Below are 25,948 nucleotides of genomic sequence, written 5' to 3'. Positions count from 1 at the left end.
TGAGGCTTGAAAACACTTTTGGAAATGACACTTACTGAATCAACAAATTCAAACTAAATGAAGCACAACTGGGACATTTTTTCTCATTTCCCAAACTGTATCAAACATGAGAAAGCTAAGAAAAAAAACAAAATTATTTCCCTCAACAGAAAACAACAGGTTTTGCTTTTAAATAAATGGACTGGGGTTTTTTTGAAAAAATGTTTACATCTTAATACTGCTTAAAAATTCTAGCACACAAGATATGTGTTCTGCAGACAGATAAGCTCTTTAGGTAAACCACAGTATTTACATAACAATATCAGAGTATACTGCCATGTGAAGTATAATTTGGTAACTGACACTGACTCATCCAGGCTTTGAATGTGCATCACAGCAGATGCCAAAAAGGAAAAAGTATTCAGCAGATATCGAAATAATGAAGACACCTTTTCCATCACCTGGAACGGAGCACTAAAGTTAATACTGCACTTTAATGACTGAATAATTAATCAACCTGCTTGAGGTAATTGTGAGTCTTCTTGTTATCAAAGTAGGTGTCTCCTTTGCATCTACCTGAGCTGTTAAGCTCCATGACCTTAGCGGCCAAGGGTTCTACAGGTTAGTCCAGTATTATTACATACATAAATAAAATGTTCCTAACTATATTTATGTCTGTCTGCTGTTGTATAGTTATATCTTTTCCCCAGAGGCAGTTCAAATTGTCTGCTTTTGGGTTTAATTAGCCATCTTTTTTTGGAATATAAATACAGAGCAGCCTAAATAAATAATTTTATCTTATTCATGTTTTACATATCAATACCAGGGTCATGGCCTTAACAACACTGTCCAGTCCAATCTTTACCAGATTTCCTCCTCTAGCCTTTTACTGGGGTTTCATACAGTAATGCTTACAGACAGTAGCTTAACAGATAAGGCTGCCTGAGATCTGTAAGTGGGACTTGGCTGATTTATTTTATAAACAGTTGAGTCTGATACAGGGCAGGATAGCAACAAATAAACATGAATGCCCTGCTACGCTCCAGGGATACCCAGGGCACACAGGCAGCAGGGAGAAACGATCTCTTTGATCATGGATGAAGTACTTGAGCAACAGTTTGAATAAAGACTCTGCCCTGATTGATTTAATTACATCAGTTTAGAAGCTGCTTGAGCGGTGTGCACACTGCAGTGATTTAATTAAGCTACGTCTGAACCGGTCCTGCTACGCTGGAGTGAACGTGAGCCCCCAGAGTTTAATCACCACAGGCAGTGGCAAATGTTTGAGCACCAGCTGATGTGCACCGCGTTCTCATCTCTGCCGGATCTCACTGCCACACCTGGACCTTGCACAGGGCACAGCTGGGCTGTCCCTAAAGCCGTGCCCTTGCTCCCGCAGGGTAATCGGCTCTACCAACCTCTATTGACTTTCTCCTTACCTCCTGTCTGTGCTGATGTCCCTCTGGTGTGCACAGGGATTGGGAGGTCTGCAGGAATCGCCCATGAACGATGATTCCCTCGCGCTGGACAGCCAGGCCTGCTGGGTGCAGCATCAAGTGCTCCTGTCTCCTCAGCAGCATCCACATTTACAGGGGCAGTGCCCAGGTCTTGTTCAAGGCTTGCCGGATTGCTTTTCCTCATCTCTTCTCAAGGACACTGCAAGTCTGAATAGTAAAGGTTATAAGCATTACTGTTATTTGTGACAGCTCTGTCTAAACAGTAGTGACTAGGTGTAGGCATTTCGTAGAGACTGATCAAAGGCTAGGAGGAAGTGACAAGCCAGAATCCTTCAGAGAAATTGTTATTGCAATTGCAAACTGAGAAAAAATCATTAAAAAATGCAGAAAGGATTTTTTAAAAACTGATTACACAATTTTATAGGCAAAACCAATACAACTGGAAAGCCAATGCGTGCTCTGAAAAAAAATGTATGTCTTGAAGGCTTGTCAGATTGTAGCAATCATCTTTCAGCTTCCGAGCCAACTTCAAAAGTGAATTTGGAAAACATTTTACAATCTTGCTGGGTTTAGCTCACAATCCCTGTTCCCAAATATATCCTGTCACAAATCCAGATTTAATGGCATATGCTGGTCCTTCTGCCCCACAAGTAGTTTTTTCTTTTACTGTTAAATCTGGTTTTCACGTGCTTTGTAAGCTAACCTATACTACTTTATTGACTTTGCAACAAAACTTGAAATAATGTCTACAGTAAATTACACACCATAGCACCTTGAAGGCCCATTCCAGTCAAGCACACATGAACAGGAGAGTAAAAGAAAGCAGCGAGCACACTGTGGGCTGGAACCATTAAGTCTAAATCTCCTAAATTCTCTGTTACAGGTCACATCAGGTTCCACTGAGTTACAGCATTTCTTTGTCATGAATGCATATGTATAAATACTGAGTTTGGCTGAACCTACTCAGCTCCACTATGTGTACCTACAATTCAACTTCAACCTTCTCTGAACAAATACTTATCTATTAAGCCTTTAAAGAGAATCAATAGAACACTGAAAAATTTAAAGCTTTCACCACCTTTGTGCTGGGGATACTGCATTTAATGAGTTTTCTTCTATTGATTCCTTACACTGTAATTACAGGAAATTCTTTTCGCACTGTCTAGTTTAAATTTTCTCTCCTGTAGATTAAGACTAATTATTTCTGTCTTCCTAGTAGTAAACACTGACAAATACTGACCATTTTCTCCTATGTAACAGCCCTTACATCAAAAGAAATTAACAGACATCCAACATAGATCTTCCCCTAAGGACCATCTCTCCTATCCGGGACAGAAAGTTACTTCCATATTGTGCCTGAGACATTTAATATGCACTTGGGCCCAAGTATTTACAACTGTATTTTTGAGTGGGCTTTTAAAGGTAGGAGTCAGCCAGCAGTGACCTCTGTAGTCAGTGTGGTTTCATGTGCAGCAGCACACAGTGTTCACTTGTGACCCAAAAGCCAATATTTCTTCCCTGACTCTCTGTTCCAGGGAGCTTTTTCCTTCCTCTCTGGAAGCTTGCAAGACTGTATCAAGAACTAAGAATTTTTAGCCTAAAGACTTATGACCAGAGATAATATTACAGTTCTCTAAGACTCAAAAAATACATGGGAAAGAGGGAAAAAGGCCATTGCTCATTTTATAGAACAATTCTCAACAGTAAATCCTACCTCTGCAAACAGTAAAAGATTTGAAATAAAATTATTTCTTGAGCCTCAATGCCTGTGGCTCTTCCAAGACTTTTCACTGCTACAAGTAATTTTGGGATGTATCAATGCCTCTGGGGGTTTTCAGTGGCACTTGAATACTTTTTATGAAGTAATGCTTTTAGTTCTCAAAAGTACTTAAACAAAGGATGCCACATTCAAATTTGCATGCTGCTGGAAGTAGGATACCATTCAGGCTAATCACTTGTGCTTGACCTTCACCTTTTGTCCTTTTTATCTCAAAAGCAGCTGTAGAAGCAGCAAAGCAGTATTAGTGTTGGAATTTGGGCATTTTAGTTTTCTTGTAACAAAGTTTAGCTTTCAGGAAGGAAACACTCTGCCCCCCCCAGATCAATGAGTACTGTCAGCAGGCCTTTTATGAAACCTATACCGTGATTAGGAATTGCTGAGAAAGGCCACGTGTTTTAGTCACGTGAGTAACTTTTTCAAGGAAGGGAACAACTTTATAAGACTTACTCATTAAATAAGCTGGGATGGCAGCCTTCCTTAAAAAGGCTGCACAGGGCACACTGCATTTCTATAAAATAAACTCCTTAGACATTTTTAGGACTGCAAAAGTAAGCAGTTACAGCAAGGGGAAGATCCGGCCTTGCCTCTAAGGAAGAATGAAAGTAACTTGACTGATGGTGAGCTGGGAATGACCAGGAACCTGCACAATGGAAGGCGAAGAGCTCAACTGCAAGAGGCCAAATCCAGGGATCTCAGAAAGCCCTTACACAGCCAGCAGGAACATGTTACCCTACCAAATGAAGCCAGAGGCCTGGTCATCAGCACAAACAAAGAAGACTGCTCTGTTCCAGAAAGGAAACAGACTATTATTAATGTAAAGCAATTTACCAGGTCAGATGCAAACAATTCTGAGCCCCTCATAAGCTCTTTGCAATTCCTTCCCCTCGGGTTTCTACCAAGGACTCTTACCAGCACATTTGCCTTTGTTTTCCCTGCTTTGTCTCGCTGAATGGGCCAGGAGTTGTCCTCTCAACAAGGAATTTATATTTTGTTTGGTACCAACGCTGGCTGCAGCACAGATGACTGAATCTCTGTTGCAATAAAAGACTCTTGACCTCAGTGTCAATGAGAGCTGTGCTGGGTGTCACCAAAGCTGATGTCAGCTGTTTTCACCTTGAATATTTTCACCAGCTGGCTCCTCAGTTTGTTTCCATTTTAAAGCTGGAAATCAGCAGCTTAGTTTTTTCCACAGCTCCATGTGTTTCTCTCCTGATTAGAAGAGATGATAGAAACTGAAAGGAATGAAAATCTGTCTCTGCTCACAAGGTCACAGGAGAGCCTCCCGGGCTGCTCAGCCTTCAGAGGATGCGCTTGTTCCCGACTGACCTGTGCCACCCCTCTGCTCCAAGACATTCCACTCCTTGCCTTTGCTTTTCAATCCCCTCCCCGTGTCAACATTGTTTTCCATGCCAAGATATTTCACAACACACCAAACTCTTTCTGCCACTTTGTGTATACAATTTTACATTTATAATAAAGCAAAGCAAAAGAGCCTTTCATTACTACTCCTGCCTTTAAGATGTGGAGCTGGGATATGACTTCATCCTACAAAAAATGCAAACCCAAACCCAAACCAGTTGTCTCCTGGGGTTTGCTTAGCTTTTAGCTCATCACAAACATTTTGTGTGGTTTCAGTAACTGTGCCTAAACCAGACTGCATGAGGGTCAGCAGCACAAAACTAAGACACAGGATTTACTGAGACAGAAAGTTTGCACAGCTACTTAAATGTTTAAAATTATGTTTCTCACAGCTGTCAGGGGACCAGAAGCAAAACAGCAAAACAATGAAGCAGTAAGAGGGGAAAATGAATTAGCAGAGCTTATTGGGCAAACCCACTCTCTGACAGTATTTTGCTCCCACTGATTGAATTATTACAAAATAGAAAATAACCCTCACATACCCACATAAGACAAAAAAACAATTTGCTTCAGTAATTGCTGAACACTTGAGATCCTCTATTACCAATTTATTTCAAAGTTTTAATATATAAAGGACATATTTCTATAAAATTATAATTTTTTCCAATTAGAATGAAAAGAGTTCATCCAGAAGCAGCAAGAGGCATTTCCAAAACAACACCCACACAAAGGAAGTTTTCTACTTCTCTTTTGCCTTAATAAATACTTTCTGTAATGGATTTTCAGTATTTTTGCAGGAAGTTGTTCTATCCTCATGGGACTGAATTAAACCAAATTTATGTATTGTACAGAAGAAAGGGCCAGGGAGTGGGGCATTTCTGTGCCACACAGATCTGCCACTACACAGCTCTTCAAAGGGAGCAATGCATCTATGTTTTAGACCCTGAGCAGTAAAAGGAAGGAAGAAGCAAAATGTTCCAGCATTGTGGTGGAGACATAGACAGAAGGTGACCAGCACTTTGGTTTCATGCAGTGAAAATTCAGTGTTGGCTCCACTGTCATACTGTTCTGGTTTTTTTAAAATGAAATCTGAGTACCTCCTATGATTTCATGATTCATCAAGTTGACAGTTTAAGAAAAAATACATTACATAGGCCATCATCCCCCCTCGAATGATCTCTCCTAAATTCAGTATTTGCATTTCTGATTTTTGTTCTTTATCACGGGCTTTTTCTTCAGACCATCGACTGTTTTACATCAACCAGAAAATACCTGCTTGTGAGTACTCTCAAGGTATTAAAACTTGGTTGGTTTTTTTTTGTTTTTTTAAGTAGTGCAAACACCTTTCTGATCTGTTTGTCACACATGTTGCATTAAGCAGGTGGGGTTTGCTGCACACTTGGCAGAAGCAGGAGACCAAAGCATCCCTGCAGTGAGTGAACCAAAGGAGAGGTTTCACCTCAGTAAAGGGGGAGCCAAGTTTACTCTGGGTTTCATACCTTCAGTGTAAGACAACTCACAGCTCCTCCTTTCTGGACATTAATACAGCATCTAGAAATGTCAAAGCCAGTCATACTTCCAAAGCCACAGTGGTTATTTTTACTGAGCACCACCAAAATCCCAGCGGTCAGTGGCACCCAGCGTACATGCCCATAACCTAGCTGGATTTCTTCTCAAAGAGATCCAAGTGTGTATGAGGCACAGGCACACTCCACTGTAGCAATGCCCTCATTACCACAACACTCCTGCTTAGCTCATCCCACTTACAGAACTCTGCTCCTTTTATCCGCACTGAAAATTCCTTTCCCTCCCACGGAAAACTGCAATTTCATCTCTGTATGCTGTTGAAAAACTGACCTGCTGTTGCTGAGAGGGCAGCAGCGACCTCAGAAAGGGGACTGCCCATGCCAACAGCTTATCAGTGCTTTCCATGTGTGGCAGGTTGTCCCTTCAGTACAGACACATTGTCATTTTCTTGCTGAGGAAGAGCGTGGCAACATGGTTAAGTTAAAACTAATTTGGTTACCGAAATATCATTCCCGATGATTTGCACTCCAGACCTCTCTGAAATTTTTACTGAACCAGTGGTTCTGTGTAAAGCTGTGATATTAATCCAAAACTTAGACCTGTTTGGTGGGAAAGGTTGTTTTGTTAAATTACCACTGTGAAGGCCAAAAACCCAGATTCATCCATTCCTATGAGAGACTAACAAGAGTGTCCTTCACCAGTTTTGTTCTAACTTTTTGGTTTTCATTTGGTAAGGAGAAAAAAACCCCACAGAAGTGCCACATTTTTATTTGCACGCGGGGGACTCCCATGTGAAATCAACCTGGGCACTGTGAATCAGTAGTGGAAAATTCCCTGGTTTGTTTTGTCCATGTCTATCAGGGAAACTGTCAGTACACTTCAACGGAGGGGAAAAAGTACATTTTAAATTTCACTGCTGACTGTTACCTGCCCAGGCCCACCATTTCACCCCTTCTTTCCAGTCACCCTCAAACCTGTGCACAGAGTATATGTGGAGACGCACCACTGGAACTCATGCCAGTCATCCACACTTTTCACACCTATTTCCCAGATAAACAGATTTTTAGGTTAGGTTTGTGAGGGACCTCTGGAGATCATCCAAACTCCCACAGGAAGCAGCCAGGTGAGTTTGGAATGTCTGGAGACAGGGGGCCCCACCACCCCCCTGAGGTTTCCCTTCGAAGCACCCCACAGACCCAAGAGGCCCCACACCCCTGGGCGCGCAGCGCCATTTTCACCACCGCGCTCATCACCACACCGCCTCCACACCGTTCTCCTCCCCGCAGACTGCTTCCCGAGGGCACGTCCCGCTCCGGGCTGGGTCGGTGGGCGCCGCGAGGGCGGCGAGGGGCCAGCCCGAGGGTGGGTTTAGCGAGAGGGGCCCGCGGAGGCCGCGCTGCCCTCAGGCGCTACCGCCATGGCCCCGGGGCGGGGCGGGCTCGCGCCTCGCTCCCGCGGCACGTGCAGGGCCGCCCGCACTTCCGGCCGGGCGGGTACTTTCGCGGGGGGCGGGGNCGGGGCGGCCGCTCCCGGCACAGCGCGCGGCGTCCCCTCAGCCGCCCCGGCCGCCCGGGGCTGCGGCCGCTCCTTCCTCCTTCCCCCCGCTCCTCCTCCTTCCTCCTCCTCCTCTCCCCCCTCGGGAGCCGGCGGCGGGCGAGGAGAAGCGAGTGCCGCGGCCGGCATGTGAAGCGGGGCACCCCCTTGCCGCCGCTCTGCCTCCGGTTCCTCCCCGGTGCTTCCTGGGGCTCCGCTCGCCATGAAGAAGTTTTCTCGCATGCCCAAGTCCGAGGGCAGCGGCGGCGGCGGCGGGACGGCGTGCGGCGGCTCCGGGAGCGGCGTGGCCCTGGGCAGGGCGCTGGCGGTGGGGCGGTACCAGGTGACCCCCGAGGAGCCGCTCGCCGAAGGTAAGGACGGGCCAGAGCCGGGCCCGCCCGGCCCGCCGAGCCGCTCGCCCGCGGGGAGCCGCTGGCGGGGCTTGGGCTGGGCTGCTTCGGCCGCTCCCTGGGCCGGGGGCTCCTTGGGGCGCTCGGAGTTGCCCGGCTCGGCGCCTTGGGTGAGTGAGGCGGGGTGAGGTGCCACCCGCGCCTCCGTCAGCCTGCCTGTTTTGCCTTTGCCGCCTGCTGTGAAAGAGAGAACCCCAGACAAACGCGACAAGATGAAATTCCTGGTGTTCCTGGGTGTAAGGCGGCAGATCGGTGTCGCGGTCGCGAGTGGAAGTGCGGCGCTGGCAGGTTGTGCTGTGCAGCCTCTCCCCTCGCTGCAGGGTGCTCGGCTTGTGCTTCTCCTGGCGAGCTCGCACTTGGTGTCGTCGGGCTTCCACGGGGACCGAAGGAAGAGTTGTGTGGGTTTTTGTAGCCGTGGGATTGGCTGGACTTTGTTGGCTGCGCTGCTGCACTCGGCGCTGGCATGGGACACCATCAAAAGAGCCATTTTTGAGTTTTGCTCTGTGTGTGGGAAACAGTGCGGGGTTCGTCTCCCAGAGCTGGTAATTGGTGCGATGTGTAAAGTGTGATTCGCTTCCCAGGTCACCGAGCTTAGGGCTGCTTCTGCATATTTCATAGCTACTGAATGTTTGCAACTTCACTGCTCGGGGTGTTGTGCGTGGAATAAAACATCTCTGTCGATTTCTTCTGTGTGTTGCATAGACTGTGTAAGTATATTTATGTGTAACTATACTAGTTAACTTTCACTGGTCATGTGCGTTTCTTGGTGGAGATTTAAGATGTGGTTTTAACAAGTGCATGCAGATAATATTACTGATTGGAATGGGAGCACAGAAGTGGCACTTAGCTTTTCATTGCTGTCTAGGAATGATTTTTATAGAAAAGTGGATTTGGTGCGTGATGTTTAGAATGCAGTATTTTGTATTTGGGGTATGAAGATGGTGTCAGGAATTAGCCAACTGCATACCTGGTTGCCTAAAGTCTGGGTGATCCTTGTTGGGAACTGCTTCCAAGCCACTGGAAGGAGGTCTGACAGAAAGTCAAGTCTTGGCTGGGCTGATGGGAAGACAGAGATTTCCTTTAAAAAAATAAAGATGGTGGGGACTTGAACAAATCGAGGCGATATCACAGAAAATGTACGTAGTGGAGAGGAGGGAAATTTTATAGTGCTTTGTTTACTGTAGCACATCATTAAAAGTTTTCTCATAATGTTCTGTGTTTAGAGTCACTACAGATTATGGGGTTTTTCCTTTCTGTAGCTGGCAGAAACAAATTGACAGCCCTTGGGGGCAGGGGAAGTCCAAATTTTAGCATGTGACTGTTGTGTGAATTAACTTCCTACGTTTGAGTCTGAAAGATGTTTTTTACCGCTTTTTTTTTCTTCAGGTTTTATTCGGTCTCTCGAGTATGGATGTTTAGGATGAGGACTGATGGGGGTTGGGGCAGTGCAGATTTGCTGCATCCCGAGCAAAGTCTCCAAGCTCCCCCTGGAGCGGGTCAGTAGGGAGGACCCGAGGGGATGGAGGATAAGGAAACCACAGGTGGCACAGGAGGTTGGGGAGGCTCGGGAGGAGCGGCCGGGCTCTCGCAGCTCCTCTGACTGTCCGGGAGCAGCTGGGCTCCAGCAGGGTGTGGGTGTGTGTGCTGCAGGTGTGTGCCGGGGGCAGGGCTCTGTCACTGGGTGTCCGGGTGGCACTTGGCTGCTCCTAACTGACACCAGACTTTATGGCTCGGGAGGTGGCTTTTTATCCGGGAATAACTCGTTGACAATTAATCCCTTGCCTCAGTAGCAATTAGTAGTAAGAATTGTTTGTTACTGCTGTTACATTAGTCGTACTGCTAACTTTAACTAATGTGGAACACTTTACAAATCCCCTGGTTAATAATCTTTCTCTTGGAAGGGCAGAGGAGAAAAGTTTTGTTTTTCCTGTCCTCTTTGCACAAGGATTTATGTTTTTTTCAGTTTCTGTAACTGAGTTTAACCGAGGCTTGTAAACTTGTCAGGTAGTTCCTATTACTCAGTGCTGATGAAATAGCATTTAAGATGCTAATAGTTACAGCTTGTGTTATATGGCATTAATGATAGATCCAGTTAATGAATCTAAAGATCTTAACAAATCTATTTGAGAGGAGATACACAGCGTTCTCTTGGCAGAGGTGTGGTATGTTGTATTTTTATTAGCTATTAGAATTAATAGCATGATGATGTCTGTTTTCTGCAAGCTGTTTAACCCCCACCCTCTTTCCAGCTTTTGCTGTGAGTAACCTTAGGAAGGCAGCTCCTGGTGCCGTGGAGGATTGAGGCTCCGGGGAGCTGGAGGACTGGCAGTAGTGATACTGAAAAGCTGGGCTTGTAATGACCTTCCTGGGCTGCAGTGCTGGATCTTTGGGTAGATTTCCCATGTTCATGCAGGTGTTGCCATCCAGGTGCTGTTCTCTAGTGCTGGACAAAATGGATTTATTGCAGTGTTCTAAAGGCAGAAGTGTGGAGCTTATAATCCAGTTGTTCTGAATAAAGTGTAATACTATCTAAAGGAAATGCATCTTTTTGACTAAAGAAGGTGTGAAGTTGAAGAGCTGTAGTTGTTAGGCTGTTAGATGTTTTCTTTTGTTCTAAACACACCTATTCTGTGATGACTTCTTGGCCTCCATAACCTAGTGGTCAGTATGCTGTTGGATGAAGGTATGTGTTTTGACTTTTTATTTCTCAGACATGGGGGAAAAAGCAATTAATTTGGTTTAAGGTTTGATGTAGAAAATTAATTCCTGTCTATTTTAAGGGCAAGGCTGAAATATGTGGAATAAGTGGCTGATACGGAGTGAAGGCCTTGTCTTTCTGTCTTTTTGTTGAAGCAGAGTATTTGCAATGCTGCTCAAGTTTGGAAAGTGAAATCTAATAAAAATTCGGGGAGTTCTCTGTTGAAAGTTACAGGTGGTGAATGGGGAACTGCAGTTACGGAAACTCCAGTATTGAAAAAAACTTTACAGTTGAGAAATTGCAGCAAACTGGAAGTGGCCAGGTATGAAACATGCTTTAAAATTTATCTCAAATGTCAGTGAAGAACACTTTGTTGTGAAGAGTGAAAAGGAAAGTTCAAACTAGCAAATTCTCAAAATATTTTTGTCTTACATGGGGAGGAGATGGAAAGTTGTGGCGTGATATAGTGATACTACTTACTTGGTTGTTTGCCTTGACTTAGAATTCACAAAGTCTTTTTGCTTAATAACTGCGGTAAAAGTGATTTTTCTGCCTACTATAAAAGTAGGCATTGGAGGATGCTCATTTGTCTTAGTGTCTTGATTGCTTGGCCGGATTTGAGATGATGAAACTGAATAAATAAAGGCTTTGTCAGGTTCTACATTGTCTTTGTACCAGGAGCAGACCAAAGAGGTTATGGGAAGTTGTGATTGAGGATATGGGTATGTTTTTAACAAGTGCAGACAAAGCAAGAAAGAGGCAATTACAGCTGTTAAAGAAAAGGCCAGAGGACTCTCCGACTTCCTTCTCAAACTTGACTGGATTGGTTTGGAAGCTCTTTTCCATGGGATGGAGGAAGATGGTCATCATCTGCTTTTTGTTTTCATTCAGAATTGGTTAATGGAGTTGTGGGGCATGTGCTGTGTAGTGTTCTCCCCGCAGCAGTTCATGCTCTAGCCAGCCAGTGGATTGCTGAGGAGCGTGGAGGGGAGATGCCAGGCTCCTTGAAGGGATGAGGGGGTAGTTCTGCGTGCCCCTTGCTCTCAGAGGTGCCCAGAGGGGCTGCAGAGCAAAGAGTGAACATGACACCTGACTGGTCTTGTGCCTGTGTGTGTGTGGAAAGAAGTTGTGTGGTAGTGGGTACCACTACAAAAATAAAACCACTACCAGTGTTTTCTTTTTATCGTCCAGGCTGATAAAGCGGAGAGTCCGGGGCTGTGTGGTGTTGAACCTCTGCTGCTGTGGCTTAGGAGGCTATTGCTTTTCTAAGTGAACATAGATAGGGAGGGAAAAGGCCACTCAAGAGGTGTAAAGTTCATTTGTTAGGTACTTCATGAAGTACTTACAAGTTCATTAGTTCATGTTTGTATAACAGAATGTTTGCTTTTTTTAGTAAGTATAATGGTTAAAGCAGTTTTTGGTGAAAAGGGGCCTCTCAATAGGGAAGGTAGCTGGATTCCTTCTGGGTGGTGTGCAGGGAAACAGCCAAATTCCCAGGAGCTTCAGTAGCCAACTGGTCATCATCCCACAGAGGGTCAGAGGCTCTCTCCCATCTACCCACTCTGGTGGTCAGCTTGCCTTTCTCCTGGAGAAAACCTTTCAACAGCACTGGATTACTGCAGGCCGTGGGCCAGTCAGTGCCATTTTGGGCCAGGGAGGGAGTCAGTGCCATTACAGTGTGGGGCAGGGGAGGAGCAGTGGCTGTCTCACCTATGCAGAGCTCACCCTGTTAGCACAGTTTCCACCTGGTTATTTTGAGCCAGTCAACCATTCCTCCAGTCTCTTACACCAGTGAAGGAATGAGCTGCTTGTGAGTTCTACTGTCCTACTTTAATTGTGTATAGTCTTTGCAAGTACTTGGTAACTCTTATGATTTGGTTTGCCTCTTACATTCATACTGTTGTAGTTGAGGCCTAAGAAAAATGTAACCTTAATTGAGAGGAATCCAGATTCTGTTTTGTGAGCTCTTGTGCTGTGCCTTTGTAGGTTGTCATGCTGTTTATTTAAGTTCTTCCAAACTGCTTTTGAAATTGGAATAGTCTTGAATGTTCTGTTGTGTTTTTTGCTTTTTCTACCTTAGGTCTCAGCAATAGCAGTTCAGTTTGTAATCCAAATAAACTTTGTGTTGTGCATACCATTCTCTTGGCCTTTGTTTACCCCCCCCCCCCCCCCCCTCAATTAACCTTTTATACCATCATTTTTTTGATCCTCAGAGCAAGGGATTGTGAGGATTTGCAGCTCCAGCAGCTTCTGTAAATTTGAAGGCAGGCTGCTGTATAGCTAACACTGCTTCATCTCCTCTCGAGGTAGGGCTTGTTTGTTGTTCTTATTTCTGGAGAGGTAAATAGACATGCCATTGTAATGGATCTGTGAACTTTAGTACTTCCAAGTGTTTCCATGAGGTGTGGCCCCAGTTTTTAACTCTGGGAGAGCTTATTTCTCTGGCAGGTGTTATGAATATATCTGGTGCAGGGTTACTTCTGCTGGAGTGTGCTAGTGTTCTCCTGTAAGCCAAGGTGACCTGTACAGTACTGGTCTTGGTTAATTTGGTTATTACATGTGACTTGTTGCTCTGTGGAAGCTGCTGTTTTATTTTCAGCTGTAATCTTAATTCAGTTGTTTAGGTGGATTATGAGCTGGAAGGCTGTCTGGAAAGCTAACTTGTGGCATTTGAGTTGGTTTGGTCATGTCCATTTTTTTCCAGAGTGAAACATTTCTGAATCTGTTTGCACATGACTGTAAAGGTCAGGCCTGTTATTCTGTCTCAAACAGTTTTGCTTTGCTAATAATGGAGTGGCAGATACGGTTTGTTCCAGTTCAAGATACAAGGGAGGAAAAGCAGAGTGAGCACTTGAAACTGACTTTTGTTTTGGCTGAAAGCATAATACAATACACGTGAAGCGCTTCTACACGCCCCAAAATAGCCACAGCTGCCTTACATCAAGTGTATCTGCAGGCTGGCAGGTGCTGAGATCCTAGATCAGCTTTTGATTTCTGGGTGGTGAAAGATGGTGTTGTCCTATGTGGGGATTTTCTTGGGGCTTCCCGAGCCTCATGGAGGCAGCTCACAGGGTGAAAAAAGAGCCTTGTTTGGGTGGCACAGCATGGAGCTGTGCTCTGTGCAATGAGTGGGCAAACCAAAAGTTTGGCGATTTGAATGTTATCCTTGTCTTTCACCAATATTCAGGTAAATGTCTATTTTCATATAACATAGTGCACAGAATGAAGTTTATCAGTTGAGCAGTCACACATCTGGTGTGCTGACCACTGTGGTGGCACTTGGGCACAACAGTTGCTCTTGCTGTGCTCCTCAGAGCTGCTGTGTGCCTCTGGGACACGGGTGGAGAAAGTAACAGGTTGGGAAACATCTGTAGGCCGACAAAGGCATCTATTGTACAGCCAGGGCCAAGTTCAGCTCCCAGGACACGTGGTCTAATGCTCTTTGATTATGCAGTTATTAGTCCTTGCATGCCCTGCGGACACTCCTTCCTGCACCGTGTGTGTATGGACGGGTGGTGTTGCACCTCTGTTAACTGCACACAGTTATGGTCTTTTTTGAGGATGTTATCCCTTTAATTTTTGTGTAGCCAGCAGTGGTTAAGTGAAGAGGAAGTACTTGGGAATCTAGTAATTCCAAGCAAAGTTTTCAGGCTAGTGGCTGAGATTCAGATGGTTACAGGAGAAGGAACTTGATTTGTAGCAGTGTCGTGTTATTGTCACACAAATACTCAAGCCATCTTTCCTTTGCCAAATTTTGAGGAAAAACAGATGTGCCAATGTGTGTGCCATCTACTTGTCTTTTTCCTTGCAGATGCATTTTGATAAAGAATGCTAATGTTACAGTGTTCATAAGGGGAGGGGTGTGTGTGCAGATGTGCTGCAGGAGAAAGCTCTTGGACAGGTTTAGGCAGCAGGGGAGAATGGAGGTTTTGTTAGCTGTGTCTGAGAAGGACATGGGGAAGCTTTTAAAGAGGCTGTGCAGGATCTTAAAGTTTTTTTGGTGTGTTGTACTGGTTAAACTGAATTTTTTTCAAAATTAAATCTCAGTGTCTGGCATGTCATCATGGAAAAGAAAAACAGTTGGATAAAAGCAGTAAAATTCCTCTTCAGACACAGGTTAACTGGGAGCCAGTAATTGTGGGAAGAGGGTAGGTGTTTCTCTGGGCTGCTGTCAGTGTGGCAGCAGAGCTGTCAGTCAGTAACCCATATGTCACCCACGTGGAAGGGTTCCTGCAGTGGTGCTGTGCGTGGAGAGCACAAGTTAACACCAGGGATGGGCTCAGTGTCTAGGGAGCAGCACAGTCACTGGCACGCTTGGCTTTGGCAGCAGGGAAGAAGGAGCATGTCGTATTGCATAAGCGTGTTAACCGAGCGAGCTCAGCTGCCTTTCCAGCTGTAGAAGTTTGTGGGCTCTGTGAATGTGCACAGATGCTCTTTGATGGGTGTCTCACTTGCAGCTGAATAGATGTCACCTCTGGTTCAGAGGGGAGGTGTTGGAGGTGCTCCCTTAGGTTGTGCCGCTTTTCTCTGGCATTGCTTGGATTTACAGTGTTTTGTTTGTCTTCATTCTCCTAATTCCTTCACCTTGTGCTATATTTTACTTGCTGCAGCTATTTTTTGCCTCTGTAATGTTCCAGCTAAGCAGGCTGCCGCAGTTGAAGGAATTGGTTGGTGTTCGTAAGCTGAGCTGTGTTCAGTGACACTATGAATGCCCTGTGCCTGCCAAAGGGCAGCGTGAGGGCTGGGCGGCGGCTCGGGGACTGACCCAGAGCGCAGGCAGGGTCAATCACTCGCCTGATTGTAACTTGATTGCGTCAGATGCCTCCTTTTCCTAGGAAACTGTTAGATTTGCAAGCATGTGTTATGAAATGGAAGCTTTTCCTCATTTGTGTTTGTGGGCTTAGTTTAAAAACTGTTCATGTGCTGGGTGAGCAGCTGCTTCCCCATGTGTTTGGGATATGTGCCTGGGGTGGCAGTCTGAGGGTGGTTTGCAGGTCACCTCATCTCGGCTCGGTTGTTGTGCTGCGGCAGAGATGGCTTGTCCTGCCTTTGCTGCTCTGGAGGATGGGCATGCGGCAATCCTGAAACCCCTGCTCTCCTCCAGGGAGAGTCTGTGTTTCTCTGCATCACTGTCTGGCTGCTGACGAGAAAGGAGCATGAATTCCTCTGCTCCTGCTTGCCTGGTTGTCTTGAGAGTGGATTTCAGTCTCCTTCAGTGTTTGTCTCCTGGTTAAGGAGGTAGGAACCTTTCCCTTCCTCTCCACATTCACATGTTCCTTGCTCATGCTTGTCTAGGTTGGTTAGTTTTTTCTGGTTCCAGTGGGATGTCTTGGATATGGGTGGGTTCATCTGTGAAACTGGGTCTCTGAACAGAAGCAGGGTGGAGGAAAGTAGAAAAGTGAAGGTTGCCAACTGGAAATAAAAAAAAACTCTAGCTTTGATCCTAGGTGACTGTCATAATGAAGTAAGGAGTGCTTATTTTACTTTGATAGCAGAAAACATGCTGCCTTGGCCTTGAGCATCACGTGTTAAAGCACGCTTGTGTAGTGGAACTGAAAATTGGCAGACTTGGGAGTGTTCTCCCTGTAAAGGTAGAAGAGTCTTCCCTAAGTCTTGCTGATCATTAGGTCTGCTTTGCTTCTAGTGGTGAAAGTACTGAAGAACTGATTATGGAGTCTCAGGTGAGGGTGAACATCTCTGAGCAGTCTGTATCTTGCTCTTCAAGAGGTATCAAAACTGGTATTGCTGCAAAGAGCATCACATGGCTCTTGGAGAGCCATTACTCCACAGAGGGAGAAAGGAAGGTGAAGGGATTTGCCCTGAGTCATGTGAGTCTATACAAGAGATACAGGTAGAGTTTGGAATGTCCTGGCTCTGACGGCTTCTTCCTCATCCCTTCTGTAACATGCTGTGCCTTAATTGCCACATGCAAAACTAAGATGGGAATTCTGATGTTACAGGGCTTGAGGAGATTTTATTCAGAGTCATGTGTATGTTTGGCTTCCTTCCAAACTTGCATGTTATTTAAATAGGTGGATTTGTTCCTGTGGTGCCTATAAACTTCAATAGGCAATTCTTTACCAATCATGTGCCAAAACATAGGGATGGTCCAATTCCTGGTTTGTTTCAGTTCTTTTGAACTGACTCATTTTTCAAAATTTGTTACTCTGGCTGTGATTTTTATCTGTGCGTCTTGTCTTTCAGTAGCAGTTGTAATGAGTAATTGTTGCAGCGTTTTGCTTCTTATGGAACAAAAAATAGCTTTGGAAGTGTGTGATTAATATGACATTTTCTTATGTTCTTTTGCAATTCCTGCAGGTTGAAAAACTGAATGTGCTTTTATTTAGAAAAATTGTTCCTGAACAAGTTTTTTCTTGTTCTGGATGATGAACTTGCATAAGACTATGAGAGTGGTGCGGAGCAAATAGATCATTAAAGAATGTGAGGCACTAAATTCTACTCTGCTGACATGTATGTATAAGAACCTGACCTGAATACAATGTGTGTTCATGAGACTAGACTAGGAAGAGTGAATGAAATTTAGTGTGTCAGCATTAGACATGGGATCAGTTCTGGTTTGTGTGATGTGCAGGAAAATTAATTGTTTGGAGAAAAGCAAATGAAATAATGGTTTTCTTTGAGCCTTGCTCTTGTCTCCATAGAGCTCAGTAGCACAGTCTGCATCTGTAGAGTCGAGACCCTTCACTTGCCGTGAATTTAGGTGAATTATCAATTGGCTTTTACATCATGAGAACTTGTGTAAGCAACAGGAGGAATACTTGATCCCAGAAGGAGCTATCCAGAGTCATTTTAGGCAATCTGAAGATAGAAAAGCAAGTTTATGTTGTAGGAAGGAAGTAGTTTGCTGCATTTTATTTGGCCTAGTCTTGTAGTCTTAAAGTTCCATCCATCTTGGTGTGACTTTACAGTATTATCCTCCCAGCTTTGTGCTTTCTTCAAATATTTGATTTCTCCATTAAGCATTTTATGCTTTGCTTATGACTTGTTAAACTGACAGCAATTTGTATAGCTGCATTCTTAGGAGGGGGCTTTTGCTCAAGGCCATCTTTGAGTTTAGATGGTAGTTGGGTCCTAACACTCTTATTTTCTGAGACTTCCCCAAATCCACTAGTTTCCAGATCAGTCCATTTAATAAATATCTGCCTTGTTCTGAGTTACCACTGTTGACTGGCTTCTTGAAACATGGGAGTTATATGAGAAATGCTAAATGATTTTGATAATCTTGACTCTGCTATTTGTAGTCCTGTTGCCATTGCATTGTAGCTTGTTTATTTAAAATTATCAGGCTGTTTAGACTGTTATGAAATTTAAGTGTATTGTTTATTTAAAATTGTCAAATCTTACAGTGTGAAGTTTGAAATGCCAATCACAGAAGTGCTGCCAGGTCTTGAGAGATGCTTTATATGCTGTTTGGAGTGTTCAAATGTATTCAGCATATACCAGGTAGAGGTTCAAGAAGTGCCTGTCCCCATGCAGGTGCCAAGGAAGTATTTTTGCCTAAAATGGCTTGTAATTCTGTTCATTGGTGGGCGCAGGTCAGATCTCGGATATTGTGCTCTTAAAGTTTATTGGTCCTCTGTTGTTCTTATGCTGGCTAAGTCTGTATCTCAGCATACACCTTCGGTATGCTGGAGTTTAAACATGCACCAGTATTTGCCAATAGCTAAAGACTATGAGGTAAGGTAATGAAAATCCTTCTTAATTTTTCACGTTGGGCGTTTTAGCACTAATTCCAGGCAGTCAGTCTAATTCTAGTCATGCTCCTGGATGAAATGGTCAGTGAATTATGCTCAGATGGGAGGGTGAGTGAGACTGTAGGCTCTTCCTAGCCGGGAAGAGATGGGCTTCATCTTGCTCATTTGTATGTGTAAGATGCCTTAGAAAAGGAGGAAAGCAGAGACTCTTGCGGTGACATCTGCCTCAGTCTGGAGTGCCGCTGGCGTTACAGACGCTTGGTTTGTGTCTGCACGGCCTGGTGGCTCTTGTCTTTGTGTGGCAGCCAGAGGTGGCACTGCTCCAGGACGCCGCCAAGCAGCCGCTGGGCCGGGCTCTGTGTGCCCAGTTTTGTTCCCGTGCCACGGCGGCTCGGCTCGGGGGCATTCAGTGCACACTTGGTCATGGGGGAGGTTAGAGAGCCCTGCTTGGCCTTGCGCTCCGGGCCCTCCACGTGGAAATCACAATGCAAGCCGGGATGTCAAGGAAAGTGAAAGTCCAGCTAGAGAGCGAGTAAGAGTTTGGTGGAGATAAGGTGTTTGTTTTCTTAACTGGATGGTAACTGTATGGTATTCGGTTCCAAAAGAGTCATGGGATTTGTGTATTGTCTACCTGCTGATTTTACCAATTTGTAACTATATTTGATTTTTTATTATACTTGTCCTAAAAGAAAGCTTTATGAAAAAAGTAGCAAATGACATTTCAAATTCATCTAGAAAGTGAAATGGGTTCATGCTCTTAACCTCACTGTTGTAGAATGGTGGACTCGGTGTTTGTCAAGCCCGCATGCACAGATCATGTCCTTGTTGTGGTTTTTCAGCTCACTCTGTTTTCAGGTCAGACCAAACTACAGCTGCAGCCGAGTTCAGTGAACAAAGACACGAGATGGGGAAGACATGCAAAAGATAAAACTGCTGTTCAAAGTTTTCTGGTTTTGGGATTTATTTTGTAAACTGTGCTAGTGGATGCTCATTGTAGGTGTCTTATCAATGTCTTGGGTAAATTGAAAAGCTTTCCCGTGAAAAGCAGGGGTGGGTAAGTAGATGTTAACAATAATTTTCATAGTAAATAAATTGAACTGTTGGTGATCTGCTGGTAGCCTTCTGTGGTCCTTTCCTTATAGACAGGAAGGAAGTATTACTTAAATACAAGCTTCTGTTAAATATAGTTGCAGAGTTAAATGCCTTAGATTTTTTTTTTTTTCCAGTGAACAGAAGGAGGTGGTGATGGTGTAATACATGTAAGTAGTACAGTGGTTGTGACTAACTCTCAAGCAGCTTGATTGAAGATGGAAATACGGGGAGGTTTTTGGTCTTTTTCCAGCCAGGGTATGAGAAGGCATCAGCTTTACCTTAAGAAATAAAATACTTTGTCTTGGGTGCATAAGATGCATTTCTTGCAGGGTGTAGGAAATGCTTGGGTTTTTTGGTTTTGTCTGCTTTTTATTTTTTAAAAGCATGCATTAAGTGAGCTTTTCAGTCAATCTGCTTTCATTTTCCTTAAACTTAGGTTACTGCAGGAATTGCAAGTGTGTTGGGAAATTGATCTGCTTTAGGAAATGAGTGTTTTTTGTTTCTCTAGCAGCAGAGTAGCCAAGGCTGTCAGGCAGGAGGTGCCATGGGAGCAGCAGTCAAACATGGCTAGAAAGTCCCCTGGACGTGGAGAAGCAGGTGGGGTGATGGTGGGCTGTACTCCAGGACACAGAGCTCTTTCCTTTTGCTGTTCAATATCCCGAATTTTAAGCATCTCAGGGTTGCCCCTTGGGCATGGCTGGTATTAATGGGTATTAATAAATACAGAAACTTTTCACACAAGTCTATAGCAGACCTTAATTCACCTTTCTCATCTCACTCAGTAACTTAATTGTCTTGCATCCCCCAGGCAGTCGCTGGTGCTTCTGTCATAGTTTTTTTGTGAGGTTGGCCCACAGCTGATGCTGGGAGAAGTGGAATCCAGACGTGCAAGGCTGTGGCAGGGTAGCAGTGCCATTAGCAGAGGTGTGTGTGGCAGACCTGCTGTGGCTGCACGATGTTGTCCTGCTGGGATGTGATTCATAGCCGCTGTTTTCCCAGCGCTGCCGTAGGAGCGGATGCGGATTTGAGAAAAACAGTGCTACTTGTCTAAACTAGCCCAGATAGTCAGCTTGTTACACGGTGGGAATTTGTGTGGGCAGTGGGAAAGGGAGCAGTGGTATGGCCTTTGGAATGCATTGTCTGCGTGCTTAAAATAAAGCGGAGAAATACTGAACTCTGAAATGTGTGTGTAGAAATGGAGTATTTTAGAAGTAGGGAGCTATTTCTGTTCTTGGTTTGGCAAATGCTGAGCTCTTGAGCTTGGGAGCAATGTCTGTCAAATCTTCTTTGGAGTGGAGCTGTGTTCATGACTGAGGCTGGTGGGGTGAGCCTCACTAAGAATATCCATGCCCATGTGCACGCTCACCAAAGCACAGGTGTAGATGTAGGGAAAGGTGGATTGTGTGTATGATCGGTGTTAGTTAACGCTGCCTTTGTTCAGCTGCTTTCCACGGCATTCCAGGCAGTGTTCTGGCACGGGGAACACTGGCTGCTCCTCAGCCCACAGTCTGGAAGCTGGCGTGTGGCATGAGGTACCCGCCAGCTGCTGCAGGAGATTGTTGCACTGCTGAAAGACAGATGTTTAGTAACAGGACATCCCCTCATCTTCTCATGCACAGGTGCTTCAGGAATGGACAGACGGAACTGTGGCTTCCTTCTCTGGTGGAACTGTGACTAAAGCTAAAGGTTTCATCAGAAATTTTTCGTAAGGCTTGAAAAAGGCATTTTAAGTTTCTGTTAAAGGTTATTCCCTCAACAATCACATGGTGTTTAGAATCTGATGAGAAATTCAAATGTTGGAGTTCTGTGCATTTTTAAAGGTGTTGCTGTCAAAAACAGATGGAAAGCTGCACAGCTTCAAGAATTAAATTAATATTTTCTAGACAAAACTCAGATATTTCTTGTGTATGCATTTAGTCTGCCACTCCTAAAAGTGCCTGCAGTACAGCATCTGTGCTGACTGACTGAATGCAGTGCCTCTGAGGGGAAGGACTGCCATCCTTGTGGGGAGGAGGGCGGTTCTGGGAATTTGTACAAGTGAGCCTATCCCAATAGGAAGCCAATGGACATAGAGTTAGGGATGTTGTGGCAGCGCACCACCAGGGAAATGGAGCAGCAGCATGGAACAGGGGGCTCTGTGGCATGGTAGCAGCATATGAGGGTTGTGGAAGGACTCTGGAGAGCCAGAGTGCCAGTGTGTGTATGACACAGCATGAGGATGGGATCAAGACTGAGCTGCAGCAAGCAGCTCTTGGCATGGGATTGCCTGCAACTGTGGCAGAAATGAGCTGGCCCCAAATTCCTGGTGAAATAGCATATTGTTTGATGCAGGCTGAAAAAGGGCCTTTTCCAGTCCTCTGTACAAAACTGGATGAGATGTGAAGAGCTGTTTTTCTTGAGGTTATGGGTTTTTTTGTGGAGAAAGACTAGTTATTTTTGGACTTTATTCTTAATGTCCTTTGATTTCACTGGTTTCTTTTGTGTTGGAGTAGCACAGAAGCTATGGAGGTTAGAGTTGGGGGGGGAAAGGGGGGCATGTTTGGGGTTTTTGGTTTGGGGTTTTTTTTGTTTACTTTTTTGTTTGGGTTTTTGTTTTGTTTTTTGGTGGGGTTTTTGTGGGTATTTTTTTGTTTGCTTTGGTTTTGTGGGCTTTTTTCCTCTCGTGGAAGAAAGTTGCTTAAAACATTTAATAAGGTCTTATTGCTCTCCATCCTTATGGACTTGCAGTTCAGTTTTATTTATTCATATTGCTGGGAGCTCTTTCAAGGCATTTATGCTTGAACTGGTCCTATTCTGTCTTTTGAGTGGATTCCTAGCCAATAAAATTAGTCTCTCCAGTGCATTGGGCTTGCGGCTGCAGTGCTTGGAAGGCTGTGCAGTTCTGGGAGGTGGATCACTTCTGGAGTGGGTTTGCTCTGGCTGCAGGTCAGCCTGATCTTGGAGATCTGTCTCTGGAACTACCAGGGAGCAGACATGCACAAGTGGCCCAGGCATCAAGTAATCCTCCCAGTAAGTTAGCAGTGAAAGTGTTACTGAGTGAAGAAATTTATTCAGGACACAGATAAATATACTGAAATAATCATTGGATGGGGGAGTATCTGGCAAAAGATCTGCATCTGGGAGTATCTGCCAAAAAGGCAGACCTGGTATTTTGAAGGAAATTAGCATGTGGATGGGTAGCCGTCTTCTTGCAAAATTGGGAAAGAGAGGGTGTGTGTGGGCAGATGGGTCACAGGGAGATAACTGCATTAAACCTGTTCCTCTGGCTTTGTGGAGAGTGACACAAGGCCATCTCCCTGACCAAGGGCATGTGAGGCTGAGGGCCTGGCTTGGCAGCGGGTTTCAAATTAGAAATAACCTATCCTTTTCGTTGTTGTTGGGCTTTGTTAACATCAGCTTTATACTGAACTTTATTTGTGTCTTCTAAAACTGTCCTCCTGAACCCAAGATCATACTGAGTTGTTGAGGAAGTTCCTCAATACCTAACTGTCCTCATTGCTTAGGCCCATGAGAAGCACTAGCATCTGTTGGTGCACACATCTATTTCTTCATTAATTTCAGGTTTTGAAATGTACAGAAAAAACACATGGAAATACTGTATCTGAAATACACTGCTGTATAATCTTTAGCTTTCTCAAAACATACTTTTGAGGATTTACTTGTCTGAATGGAAATGAATGCTAAAAACTCAGTCACCTCTCCAAAACAGCCGAGTTTTAATGGATTTTAAGGAACCATTTACAGTGTAGAGCTGCTATTCCTACTTCAGGTTTTACATATGTCATTAGTGGTTGCTGTGTGCTACTGTAGAGGTAAAATCCTTCTGTGCCAGAAGTTCTGTATTGTTTGTCTGAGATGTGAATACATAGTCAAGGGATTCACTACTTGGAGAAACAACACTTAGTGCTTTTGTATGTTTTAAAAAAATCTGTATGATGTAAAAAAAGGTGTTGTCTATATATACATAACACATGTAACTGTATTCAGAGTATCTTTGTTAATATTCTTCTAGACTGTCTCCACAAAATGGCTCTCAGCAGTCTGAAAGATGGTAAAGTTGCTGGAAGATTTTTCAGCCTTATTTTGTTCTGAGTAAGCAAACAGGGTGCTTAGAATTCTGACAGCTCCACTGTTTCCTGGTTCGGGTTTCAGGAATGTAACATGATAAAGTGTAAATGGCATGTTGAGGCCTGTGAAATTACTCAAGGTTGACCTTAAATATACATAGGAAAAAACCCAACACATGTGGCTGATGTGGAATTTCATTAAAAACAAACAAACAAAATAACTAGTCTGGAAAAAAAGCCCGAATCATTGCTGGTTAGCTGATAAGATGATCCCAAAAGTGTACATAGTTAAGGTGGTAAAAACACAGTTCAAGAAAAGAAAGGTAAGAAAGATGTGTGAGCTTTTTAAGGAGTTTAATTGTGCTAAGTATCTATTGGTTTATCTAACTATGGATTCTATAGAAAGGTTTTTCCCTAAGCATTGCAGGGAAAAATGCAGTGGGGCTGTCCTTGGGAGGATTTAAACTTCGAGTGACTTTGGTGGGAATCAAAGACCGAAGGAGATGAGGCCCTTGTTGGATGCACACCAGAGAGCAGCTGAGCCCCACGGGGCCCGGTGGGAGGGGAGAGGCAGCAGAAGGGGGACAGTGAGGAAACCCGGGAGCTGGTGGAGGGACAGCTCACCTGGTCTTGCTCAGGGTTGTGCCCCTGGACTCTTGCAGGAAAGGATTTTTATAGCGGTGGTATTCACTGATGGCAAAGCAAACCATTCAGGGTTTGAATCAAAGGTCAGGGATCTGCTTCTTGCCAAAACAGGACCATCTCTGCTTTGTCAATCCCTAGGACTCAAGTGCTGGCTGATGTCGCCACCTGATGGCAAGAGCAGCCCTTGGCTCAGCATTTGGGGTGTTGCTGCTTTCCGCTGAGGGTTTCTACCTTGGCCTGTCTGCTCAGGCTACATCGGGACACTTGAAATCTGGAGTTCTTTTTTGTCCTCCTGCTAGTCAGAGAGAATTTCAAGGCTATAAAACTGGCTTAAAAAGTCAAGAAGTGATTATTACCTTCTAATCATGAGTCTTTTGTTTTATCTGGCTACTACTTTCTATTTTTGGTCAGATATTGGTGCTTAAAAAACAGGTAGTTTTATTTTGAGGATAGTAAAAAAACTCTTCTGCTAATAAAGGTCTTGCACATCACTCTGGCAGAGCTCCCCAGGCTGGAGCCCTCTAGGATCATTTCAGTGCCAGCTGGAGTCGAGTGTTAAGAACTTGAACTGTTAGGAGTGGGTGTCCTGTGAATTTTTTAGGAAGGCCCTGTGTGAACTAGGCTGAGGCTGTTGAATTAAACTTGGGGTAGTTCTGCTTTGACAGCCTAACATGCCATTTGGCTAAATGAGAATTAAGTTGAAAAATAATAAATACTTACTCTTCAAGATAAATTCTTTAATAAAACTTAGCTTTTTTAGAGGCAGTGCTTATTTGCTCAAGCACATGAGATTTGCATCAAATAAGGTGCACTATACTTAACACAGCTTGCAGATGCTGCTGGGTACCATGAAATGTGTGCATTTCAATTGGCTGACTGATGATTGGAGTAGTTACTTGATTTAATTTACTTATTTGTGTCCTGGTGGTGTACCCGAGCTCCTGCCCTGGTACAGAGTTCCTGTGGCTTTGGATCAGACAGCAGTTCAGGGAAGCAGAGATTGACATGGGCTTTGCTGTGAGGTGGATTTCCTCTAAGTGTGGGAAGGCTGTGCATGTGAGCCTTGAGGTGATGCCACTGTGGCCTCCTTGAGCAGCAGGCAGGACTAACAGGAGGCAGCTAAAACAGCCCTGCTGGGTTTCACTTTGGTGTCCTGAGCACTGGGAAGTACTTCCTGTGTAGATTGTTTCACTTGTGTGTGTATTTCCTGCCTCCTTGATTCTTCTCTACCAGTGAGGAGAGAAAAATAATCTCAAAAAAAACCTTCTGGGGAGTGGGCTCGACTCTGTGGTTTCCAGTTCAGGCCACTGTAGGATAAGAATGTTTCTGGTGGGAGTGCTTGTTAGAAAATGCTTAACTTTAGTGTGCACGTTGAGTGTGGTTTAAATAAAAGCACTTCTCTAGGGCTGGTTGCTTGCACTGTCTGGGGCTCCAGGGAGGCTGTTGAGGCTAGCCTGAAAAGTCACATCACTTCTTCAGTGTCTCTCAAGACTTTTGCTAAATATTTTATTTTTTATGTATTAGAACGTGGGTTTAGGGAATTAATGTACCTTGAATCAGGTTTTTGAATGACTCTAAGTACTTCAGGGTTGATGTCTCAGTGCATAGCTGTTCTGTGCTTTATGAATTCATTTGAATGTGGAAATGCTTTTCTAATGCTTTCATGTAATCTTGGAAGAAAATAGT

The 25,948-nt window shown here is 44.4% G+C and overlaps 1 protein-coding gene and 1 long non-coding RNA gene across 5 annotated transcripts in view; one reads left to right on the top strand and one right to left on the bottom strand.

Moving 5' to 3' along the window:
* Positions 1-7,613, bottom strand: part of LOC120498785 — a 31,668-nt gene extending 24,055 nt beyond the window's left edge. Inside the window, exons 1-2 of one of the 2 annotated variants that reach the window (XR_005626741.1) lie at positions 7,372-7,613; positions 1,419-1,643 (exon numbers count right to left, since the gene is read on the bottom strand). This is a non-coding gene — a long non-coding RNA (uncharacterized LOC120498785). Of the gene's footprint in view, positions 1-1,418; positions 1,644-6,432; positions 7,227-7,371 lie in introns of those variants that run through there. The other variant, XR_005626740.1, reaches the window with a different exon arrangement.
* Positions 7,614-7,617: 4 nt separating this feature from the next.
* BMP2K (BMP2 inducible kinase) overlaps positions 7,618-25,948 on the top strand; it is a 49,095-nt gene continuing 30,764 nt past the window's right edge. For all 3 annotated transcript variants that reach the window (XR_005626739.1, XM_039701904.1, XM_039701903.1), the window contains exon 1: positions 7,618-8,006. Coding sequence is in view for 2 of the 3 variants with exons in the window: in XM_039701904.1 (XP_039557838.1) it covers positions 7,859-8,006 (148 nt within the window). In the remaining variant the exon portion in view is untranslated. The remainder of the gene's footprint in view (positions 8,007-25,948) is intronic.

Source organism: Passer montanus, unplaced genomic scaffold, assembly GCF_014805655.1.
Source record: "Passer montanus isolate IOZ18808 unplaced genomic scaffold, ASM1480565v1 scaffold150, whole genome shotgun sequence".
NCBI lineage: Eukaryota > Metazoa > Chordata > Aves > Passeriformes > Passeridae > Passer > Passer montanus.
Note: the sequence above shows the minus strand (reverse complement) of the source record. Positions and strands in the feature narration are given on the sequence as shown.